This window comes from Limanda limanda, chromosome 5 (assembly GCF_963576545.1).
Source record: "Limanda limanda chromosome 5, fLimLim1.1, whole genome shotgun sequence".
Lineage (NCBI taxonomy): Eukaryota > Metazoa > Chordata > Actinopteri > Pleuronectiformes > Pleuronectidae > Limanda > Limanda limanda.
The window spans coordinates 16,526,152-16,537,169 of NC_083640.1; the positions used below are offsets into that span (position 1 = coordinate 16,526,152).

Consider the following 11,018-nt stretch of genomic DNA (forward strand, 5'->3'; position numbering starts at 1 on the left):
TGGAAACTGTTGTAGTAAATTGTCCCTATATGATAATAAATATGAACAAAGGCTGTTGATGATGATTATATCAGCATGAATGACTTACATTCATATATTAAAATTAAAGTACGTCATCAGTCATGCTGCAGGCTTTTTAAACACAATTTAACTATTGGCACAAGTGGAACAAATCAGGTCAATGTACAATAGTACAGCCCCTATATAAAATGTGTATCAGCCATTATATATTGAAAAGAAAATTGTCAATGACTCCTAAGATGCTGGCATCCAAGCCTTATGACAATACGTGCACTGTTATGAATTTAAATAAAAATTGCCGTGTTTACTTTTGCAGTAGTTTCTCAATGAACATCTTATGGATATGACATGTTATAGAAAATGGTGACAGCAGACCATGGTAAGTTTTTTATGACTAAACAGGAAATCGAGTAATCTGGGAATTGTTGGCTATTTGACTTCTAATGTTCCAATATCTGTTTTAAAGCCTAAATCATTCTGCTTCATACATGCCAAGCTCAATCTCACCAATTTTTCAAAAGCTTTATGAAAAAAGGACAGTCAGCTGAAAAAAGTATTGTTTTGATAGAAATGTCATAAATTCATATTGAAATACTGTATAAAATACAGATTTCTTTCATAAATAGAGAAACTATGAAACCAATAAAAAAATTCGTCTCTGTCCAAAAGGGCAAACATATTATGTGTTAGTTAACTGACAGTTTACACAGACAGGGACAGACTGTATTTACCATTGACTCATGACTGAAAACTGCAGATCATATGCTACATCTTTTTTTAAACTCCGGAAAGTCCCTTAATGTTTATTTCCCACATCCAGAAGTTTAACATATGATTTCTGATTTAAATTGGCCCCGCCTCTTTCTGTGACATCATCCCCATCAAGTCATGTGATTTCAGTCACATGACGTCCATGCTAATTTATGTTGACAAGATTTTGCTGGAACAGGAAATGAACAGACTAAAGCTTAGGGTGTCCCACATCACCTAATGTCCCGGACTACCCAGATTCACCCTATCCACATATATATATATATAAACCGTAGAAGTAATAAATAAGTAAACATGCAATTAATATATACACAATGGAATGAAATACTACTACTGTTACTACTACTACTGCTACTACTAATACTACTAATACTAATACCAATACTAATACTAATACTAATACTAATACTACTAATAGTAATAATAATAATAATAATATTAATAATAATAATAATAATAATAATAATATACAATGTGAGCAGATCATATATGTAATATGTAGCCCATATATTATTATATAGGAACAAATATAGAACCAAATGGTGCATTAAGTATAGTCTATATTTTGTTGTCTGTAATAATGTAGGCTCAGGTGTTATCGTTTTTTTCAGTATATTTACACAAATGTATTTATTTATTGAAAAGTATTCATTCATCCATTTTTATTGTGGAAGTGCATCTGTATGCCGGTGAAGATCCCAGCTTCCTGTCGGGACGCCTGCAATTCCCAGGATTCCGTGCGGCGCCAGGAGTGAACATGTTGTACGCTGCTTACGCAACGTTGATTCAAAGGTTGTGTACATTGATCAGAGCGATGACGTTGTGACTTCAGGCGGTTTCGAGCTCCCCAGCGTCCGACTGACAGAGGAGCCTCCCCAGGTAAGAATCCCTGCTTCTCCATTAGAATCACACTACATTAAACAGACCCTGGATCGGTGGTCGACACTGCGAGAGCTCAGCGTGGTGGTAACAACAAATGCTCGATATCGATCATGATTCTGTTGTTGAATATCGCCATCTGTGATCAAACATCATGAACTGGTCAACAAAACAAAGACGATTAGAAGCAGGTTAAAAAAAAACATTCGAAATGGCTGATAGAAAGAATGTGACCGTTTATATTTTACTGTGTCAACACAGCACGTTTATTTGTAAAGCACCTAGCCACAAAGACCAATTATTAAACATGAGACAATACAAAAAGAAGCATTTAAGAGTTGGAAGAATCCTCTTCCAAATAATGCACCTGACAGAAAATAAGGTTTGTTTATTTATTTTCATCTATTTACCTCTCAAAATCCAGTGTCTCTTCAAACTTATTCTTCACAAACATCACATCTGATGTGAAGTTATAAGCTATTTTTAAGGTAATGAAAACCGATATAAAAACTTTTACAACAAATATTCTAATAGGTTTATTGAGTTGTATAAAAATGAATGGAAATCCTGGATTAGTAGAACAAATACCAGATTTCTGTAACACAAAATGGATTTTCTAAATGTTAAGTTGGAATGCAAACATGTCTTATCGTAAAATGAGTGTTATAAAGTTTAAAAGCATTGCTTTTCACCTGCCCCTTTTATTCCTAGTTTTTTTTTACTATTTCCTTCTTTCCTTTCTCCACCCTGTTCCCTGTTCTTTCCCTCCTGTTCTCTCCTCACCTCCTTACCTTGTGCCTGTATAATGTCATGTGTTGCCTGAGTTTGCAGATCAGATGGTTTCTCCCAGCAGATAAGTGCTGATATCCTATCAGTTTGTCTAATGAGCTGCTCTCTCTCACTCTCTGTTTATCTCTCCCTCTGTGTCTCTCGCCCCCTCCTCCTCAGGTCTGCCACCATGAGCTTCTGACGTCTGCATGTCCATTCATCACTATGGGTGGTGCCGCACTGGCCGTGGTGGTCATAGTGGTCTTCTTCTTGGCCCTGTACCTCCTCCAGCGCTATGGAGACTTGCGGAAGCAGCAGCGGATGGTGCTGTTCGGGACGCTGCTCTCCTGGTACCTCTGCTTCCTCATCGTCTTCATCCTGCCTCTCGATGTCAGCACGGTACGACACTATGTTTTTCACCATGGTAACCAAGGTGGTTTTTTTAATGTGTCTTCTTTTTGAGAATAACATGCTTAGCTGTGTCTTTAAATACGCTGATCTTGCTTTTAGTGTCTCACCCACTTCCTCTTGAGTCTGTTTACCTTACTGTGAAAACTCTGCTCCTCTCTTCAGACCATCTACAGGCAGTGTGTTCTTGACAAGTCAAACCACCCAACTATTGTACCTCAAGCGAGACAAACCAATCTGACTGAGGACGGCTCCTCTCTTTATCCACCTGTAAGGTAAATAAGAGATGTTCTATTTGCTGTAGTCCTGGTATGGTACTCGTTTTAAGGCGAGGTATCTTTGTAGATAGTTTTACAAGGCCATGCAACATCATGCTTATCGTATCATTTGACATTTCTAACTAAACTACATATACTCATAGTTTTACTGATGAGATTTTCAATATGTTTAGTTGCTTGAAACTACAGAAACTATATATCTTATAGAATCACAATCACCATATGCGTTTATTCTCAGCAGAGCTTTTGCCTTATACTTCAGGTGCTTGTACTGTTTTGTAGGTTTGTTGTTGTCAAACTTTATATTTACAATAATACATGACATCACATCAATGTGTGTCTTTTAACTCTGTTTTTTTTTATCTTACCAATGACCTGATACTGTCAGTAGCTGTTACCATTGTTAGTGATCATCTTTAGTGTTTCACATTCAAAATATTTTGCTAAGTGATAATGTGACTCTACTTCATTTGACTATTGTTTGTTGTTCAGTCATATCCTTCTGCAGCAGTTTGTGGCCATGGAACAGTTTCAGTTTTATTTTCAAACAGGATTTATGGCCTTATCTCTCAGTTTTACAGTGTTAAATTAAAGGGCTTGTTCATCCCAAAATACAGTGTGTTCAGCAGTGAACTGAATTTAATTTGCGGTGTTAACAATAAAGCAACATTTATGAAATTGTGCAACACCTCTTTTCATACATAGTTTCGCTTTTGGAAGCTCCGTATGTTGAAGAAAACATTTTTTTTGTGAACTGAAAGCTCCTAATGGACAATTTATTTTGCGTCACAATTTAACATGATTGCACTGCATAAAATATTTTTATTGTTCAATGTCAAAGTTCAATGTCTTGTAGTGCTAAAGTTGATTGGGCCTTGCTTATGCCTAATCTGCTTAAAACTACTTTATATCTGCTTTATAGACCCGTGTAATGGAACGTGTGTGTGTGTGTGTGTGTGTGTGTGTGTGTGTGTGTGTGTGTGTGTGTGTGTGTGTGTGTGTGTGTGTGTGTGTGTGTGTGTGTGTGTGTGTGTGTGTGTGTGTGTGTGTGTGTGTGTGTGTGTGTGTGTGTGTGTGTGTGTGTGTGTGTGTGTGTGTGTTACAGTGTACTGAAGGAGTGTGAGGAGCCTTGGAGTTATATTCCAGATGGTGTCCTACCAGTGTTTTGGAGAGTTGTGTACTGGACCTCTCAGTGTCTAACTTGGTGAGCCTAACACACACACACACACAGGCACTTGACTATCTTCAACTTTAATATATTTCCCACATTTTATTATATAGACAGTTATGAACTGATATACTGACCCCTTCCTTCTCTGTGTCTCTCTTTTCGTGTGTGTGTTTGTTGTGTGTCTCCTGACTGCACAGGCTGCTGTTGCCCTTCATGCAGTCTTATGCTCGGTCTGGAGCGTTCTCCAGAGTTGGGAAGATAAAAACAGCTCTAATTGAAAATGCAGTCTATTATGGCACCTACCTCCTGATCTTCATCTCTCTGCTCATCTACGCGGCTGCTCACCCTGAGTGGAAACTCACATGGTAAATGAAGTGAACTTTTAATTATAACACGGCTTTATGGCTCTTACATTTGACACTTCAAGTTTTTAAGCAGGTATTTAAGTATATTGAGCATCTGTCTTTGTAAAACTTGTACAGGAAGGACCTCCAGACCATCGGTATCACAGCTGCCAACACGTGGGGTCTCTTCCTTCTGGTGCTGTTGCTAGGCTATGGCCTGGTGGAGATCCCGCGTTCTTATTGGCTTTCGTCTTCCAATGGTTACCTGCAGGCCAAGACTTACTTCAAGGCAGCAAAAATGGTGACTGAGAAGGCGGAAGCTGAGGAGAACCTAGAAGATGTTATGGGGGTGAGGTTTTATCAACTATTCAGTTCTATGACAGGGATCCATTAGTCTTCTAACTGGGCCAGGGTTATAATACCAGAAGTCCCCTTTAAAGAACAGGCGTCCTCACAATAAAATTAACATATCACATGCTTCACAACCTCATCATGCTTTTATTTTTACTCCAACAAGTACAAACATATTTTATATTTGTAGGAGGTGGCAGTTGTCCATGCAGCTGTCAGGCACAACCACTCTCTCAGGAAGTGTGTGGACACTATTTTGACAAAGGTGAGTCCATTCGTTCCTAAGGTCAACTTTTTCGAGGCCTTTTCCTTTTTATTTGAATATGTAAAAGTTAACGATGCACTTTTTACAGTGAAGCTGTGCGTGTCATCTCATTTCAGTGTCCCCCTGAATATCAAGAGGAGATGGGGATAACCGTGGAAAACTCTGGTGACCTTCCCACCAAAAGAGCACTAATTAGTCTTCATAAAAAGGTAATTGGTTATTTTATCATCTCGCTGTCCTTTTCAAAGAAATAGTGCAGATATGTAAAAAACTCATGGTGCCTTCTGAATGTGTTTGTGTTTTAGGTTATCACTGCAGTGCAGAGACACTGTCAGACTGGGGTTCAGTGGTCAATCTTGTTAGACCAGGCTCTTTACCTGGAGGATGTAGCTAAAAGCTCGAGCAGCCCGGTGCGACACTTTGTGCACAGCTTCCCCTCGGGGCACGGCCACAGCTGGATCCGCAGGTTCTTCTACACGCCCACTTTGGGTGAGTTCAGGCAAATAAAGCCACTTCCAATGGAAGTTGACCCCTCTGATCCCTATTCTCTGAGACACGACTAGTAGTAGTTTGCTCCTCGTTGAATTTTTCATTTCGTTCCTTGGGATCCAAAATGTTGCTGTTTTTTGTTGTAGTCATTCTGGCTATTTAAAAATTATTAATGTAATGAATTCCCTTCACATCCTTTTAGAATAGAAAGGTATCATCTATGATCAGTATAAATCTATTTCTTTTGCCAACCAGCCACAGCAAACTTAAAATTCAAGCTGCCTATGTCCAAGCTCCATCTTCAATCAACAGCTACTTTTTGAGATTAATTAATTTCATATACATTATTTTTTTTGACACCTGCATATTATTTGTATGTATGACTTACTTTTTAGCTCAATAATGGCTTCATGAAGTCATAATCCAAAAAGTTCCTCTGATAAACTATTACTGATGAGGTGTATTAGAACTAGGGAGCGGCTCGGGAAGTAATTTTCTGAGAGAAAACTAACCGATCTAAAACACATCTGTGAGAACCAGTTTCCTTTAGAGGATAGAGTATAACAGTGTGTGGTGATAAAAATGTACAATCCGCTTTGATTATTAGTTATTCAGAATCTATCTATGGAATCTATTTTAAGAAACATGTGTAATTCTACTCCGCAGATGTATTAATACAAATGTATGTGTGTGTTGTCCTCCTCCTCCTCAGAGTGGTACTGGGAGTGTGTTTTGAGACAGGGCGTCTACAGGCTGCTGGCTGTGCTCCTCTGCCTCCTCTCGGCAGCAGTGGTCTGGTCCGAGTGCACCTTCTTCAGCACACATCCTGTCCTCTCTCTCTTCGCTGTCTTTATTCAGATGGCTGAAAAACAATACAACTACATCTACATTGAGGTAAGCATGTGCACAGTGAAGGGCAGTGAAAGACATGGAAACATTACAGGTCAAACAAACATATTCTTCATTTAACCTGTCGACATTTTCTTTTTCTTACCTGGAGAATTTTTATGAATCCTTGACTTTATAAACACATAAAATATCATCATTATATTGTTAATAACTAATAGAGATTTGCTGTGAATAAAAAATCAATACTCAGCACAATATGGTCAGTTTTAATTAGGGCTGGGCAACGATTAAAAGTTTTAATCGCGATTAATCGCATGATTTCCCTGATTAATCACGATTAATCGCATTTGTATACGCAAAATCCAATAATGAATTAAAAAGTAGTGTATAGCGCAATTTTATTTTCAATGTTCTGCCATATGAACGAAAGTGCCATAACATTTGTTGTGCAAACACTTTTAACATCAGCATTTAATACAGTAGCAGTTAAATAAAATATTCAGTGTAAATCTCAACTTAACAATGTTATCAAAGCAAATACAAAGTTAAAGCTCAATGCCACTGCCAGGGCATTAATGTTATCCTCTTCGTTATGAAAAACGTATACTCCTCCCTGCGTCTAACGTAGTCTGCCGAAGCCTCGCTCCACTCGCTGTTTCGTTGAGTAATTTGCTGATATCAACTGTGTGTTTTGCATTCAGGTGATATTTTAGACTGGAAGTACTCCGGTGATAAGAAAATTCACCTTGGCAGTGGCTACAAATAACTTTGGTTCTGTCGACTCCGCCGTCTGGAAGGACTTTAAAATGAAAATGGCCATGTAAAAGCTCCGTAGCCTTATCCATGGTTGTTTATCCGCCAATTATTTTCTTTTTTCCGGTTCCGCAGCAGTCAGCAACAGACTTTCACAAAATAAAAGCCTGACTTTCACAATAAAACAATAAATAATCAAACCTGAGTTAATGCGAGATAAAATAATTAGTTGAGTTAAATAAGTGATGAGTTAACTCGTAATTAACTAGTTAACTTGCCCAGCCCTAGTTTTAATATAATCTATTGAATTTAACCAGCAACCTCTCTCAACCTGTTGTTCTGTTTCTGCTCACCAGATGGCGTGCTTCATCACTATCTTCTTCCTGTGTGTGTGCGTCTACTCCACCGTGTTCAGGATCCGATTTTTTAACTACTATATCCTGGTGCCACATCACCAGACCGATGCCTACAGTCTGCAGTTTAGTGGCATGTATGTACCTCATAAAGTCCGTATAAATAACCTATGTCTGTTTGTCTTCTATTTTATCTTTGAGCTTATATAAATGACAGAAGTGCGCTGAATAATTATGAACATTGTGTTTTGTATTTTGTCGGCTCAGGTTGTTTTGTCGTCTCACTCCTCCTTTGTGCCTCAACTTTCTGGGCTTGATTCACATGGACTCTGCCATCTCGCACCAGGACAGAATACAGACTTCCTACACTTCTGTGGGTTACACACACTTGTTAATGCACATATATACAAATACGAGCATCATGGGAAATTATATTAGGATATCGTTGCAAAAAATGTATGTAGAAGAGCAATGTGCCTTTTTCTTTCCTTCTTCCAGATCATGGGCTCTATGCGCGTGCTCTCGTTCATATCGGATGGGTTCTACATCTATTATCCCATGCTGGTCTTGCTGCTGTGCTTTGCATCTTTTTACAAGTAAGCCAATAGCCACAAGCAACTAATCACTATTTCTTCTTCTATCTAATAACAAATACACTGTAGGTTTTTGTCATATGTTTACAAGATCCTAATAAATACATAAAATTGAAATTGTATTTCGGATCACTGGATGTGACAAGTAACATAAAATGGTAAAAACAGAAATACCAATAAGTTTTTATCTTATCAATAAAATTATCTTATTACAGTCTGGGCAGTCATGCTTTTTTTACATAATTGAAAATATGTGGTGTAGGATTATACACATGTATCAGATCAGTGGTGTACAGGAAGTCTGCACATAAATACAATGGGTTTTGAAGCTGTCTGTGTTTGGTTGGGTTTCTAGCCTGGGCTCTCGCTGTTTGAACCTCCTGGGCTTCCATCAGTACATGACTGACAATGACTTGACCTCTGACCTTGTGGATGAAGGCAAGGAACTCATCAGAAGAGGTATTCTTTATCAGAAACTCAATCACTCACTATTTCTGTCTCTTCAACTGTGGAGCATCAGTTTAACTCTTTTATTTACTTTTGATACAAAATTAGCCTAATTATTGCAGACTTGATTTTGTGTTCCACTCTTTTAGACTTAGACTAATATTGTACATTTATTTAATATGCCTCAGTTCACATTAAGTTGTTGATAGCAATAATCAACACTTGAAATGAACAGAAGTCCACATGCTTTTAATGATCAACGATATGTCCTGTTGTAGAGAGAAGGAAAAGACAGAAAGCTGAAGATGGAGAAAGTCGAAGATGGGTGAGGAATATTCTTTTTATATGTAATATTTTCTCTCATAACTATCCAAGAAGCCAAGATCACATATCTGATCTGGTTCAACCGGTTTGTGTTAAGTGGGTCCAGGTATTTACGACCCATTTTGTGTTTCAGGCCTGGAGGGAGCAATATGGGGCCCAGGGGGCAGCTGGGCGGAGCAGAGCTGGTTACACTGATTTAGAGAACAACCAGAACAGCCCTGTGACTGAGATCAAGAAAAGTGGTAGGGTTTCACAAAAAGCACCGTAATTATGTAATACAATTATAATTGTGTTACTCACAGCCACTGAAACTAATTTTAAACGTGGTCCGGTTGGATGGCTTTATGCATTTTTTGTGAGATTGTTTATAGACTGTTGACCCTTAGACTCTACTGCCCTGTGTGGAAAACCAAACATCTGTCATTTTAGCCAAAAGGCTCCCCGCCCACAAAAGACAGATGAAGGTGTCACACTGTGACAGGGTGGGTTACTTTTAAAGTTAAAGTTAAAAGTCACTAAAATGTTATTAAGCCAGAGCTATTTTGTCCAACAAAAATATTGTGTTGTTACACAACTCTCATCTCTTTGTCATAATTCAATTTCATATTTTGGATGAATAAGACCATGTTTACAGTAAATTTATAACTCTTTGTCATTCTCAGATTTCACCTTCAACAGAAGAGATGTGGAGACGGCGGAGCAGCAGAGAGGTTTACTGCAGGACCACTCCAGTGATGAAGATTCCCCAAACAGAAGGTATCGTTTTTACTAAATAACTTCAACTTCCTTAATGTTGGATAGAGACTGAATAATAATAATATATATCCTACTTTGCCTCTGTGTGTTTGACTTAGTAGATCTACAGGAGGACATTACAAGTCTCTGTCATCTTCTCGGACGAACATCTTTGACGAAGTTTGACGATGTGGACTGAGGACGTTGAGCAAAAGTAAAAAAGTAGCACCTGCTGAATATAACAACGATGATAGATTTTTTTTTTTCCCTGAAGAAAGTCTACATGTAAAGGATTTATCTCAGGAAATATGAAGGACACGAATGTATCTGGGACATTTTGGTATTATGAAGTAACAGATCACAGTAAAAATTCTGAGAGGATTTCATATCTGGAGTTTATAACTGGTTGAAGAGATGAATACATGTACAGGAATATTCCTCAAGTAAAGCTTTAACCTATTTGTGCACAGCCAAACCTTTTGATATTAACTTTTGAGTAGATTTGTTTCATAAGCAGACAGATGAATGGATAAGATTCATCCATCCATTCCTTTTCTACATCGCTTATCTGTGGGTCAAAGGGAAACTGCAGTCAAACCCGGCGGACTTTGGGGGAAGAAATGCTGTTGAGTGTTCACACTGGACGGGTCGATCCCAGGACTGACATCCTGAGAGAAAGGACAATTTTCACTCACAGTCACACCTACAGGCAATTTAGACCGGTGGGATTGTGGGATGAAGCCTGAGCACCTGGAGGAAACCCCCTCAACCACAGGAAGAACATGCACACTCCTCACAAAGGGGTTCATGCCGGCTGGCAGATATAATTCAGAACCCAAAACGTGTTATTCAATTTCAAAGTTTTGTGTTCATGGTCTTTATGTTGAGGATAATATTTTTTAAACTATTTTTGCCAATTACCTTTGTCCTCTGTTTGATTATAAATGACTTAAAATGTGTGCACTTTAAGTACGGTAACTGTTGGCTGAAAAAAAAGAAGAGCAAAGAGCGAATTGTGTGAAAGTATGTCAAATTGTGGCATTGGATTTTCAACTTTAACTCCCTCCTCATGTCTTTCACTATCTGTATTTTTATAAAATAGATGTTTTTTTTCAAAGTTGAAGTTAACTTGAATGGTATTTGACTGAAAAAAAAATAAAATGCAAGAGATCATTTTGTGAATGATGTCAGGAGAGTTTTCCTTTATAACTATAATTAG

General features: G+C 38.1%; 1 protein-coding gene across 2 annotated transcripts; it reads left to right on the plus strand.

Annotated features, from left to right (window-relative positions):
* The first annotated feature begins 1,542 nt into the window (after nt 1-1,542).
* Nucleotides 1,543-10,981, plus strand: LOC133001853 (G-protein coupled receptor-associated protein LMBRD2B-like). Of its 2 annotated transcripts, none has more exons than XM_061071559.1 (18): nt 1,543-1,671; nt 2,620-2,838; nt 3,013-3,122; nt 4,231-4,329; nt 4,494-4,661; nt 4,779-4,989; nt 5,182-5,256; nt 5,373-5,465; nt 5,562-5,745; nt 6,458-6,639; nt 7,704-7,837; nt 7,968-8,073; nt 8,199-8,296; nt 8,649-8,752; nt 9,019-9,065; nt 9,198-9,306; nt 9,727-9,820; nt 9,919-10,981. In XM_061071559.1, the coding sequence occupies exons 2-18, from the start codon at nt 2,665-2,667 to the stop codon at nt 9,983-9,985; spliced, it is 2,055 nt and encodes a 684-aa protein (XP_060927542.1). In that variant the 5' UTR covers nt 1,543-1,671; nt 2,620-2,664; the 3' UTR covers nt 9,986-10,981. The 2 variants fall into 2 exon arrangements, with proteins under 2 accessions (XP_060927542.1, XP_060927541.1); XM_061071558.1 differs by having other exon boundaries at nt 1,610-1,671; nt 9,922-10,981.
* Nucleotides 10,982-11,018: the final 37 nt, after the last annotated feature.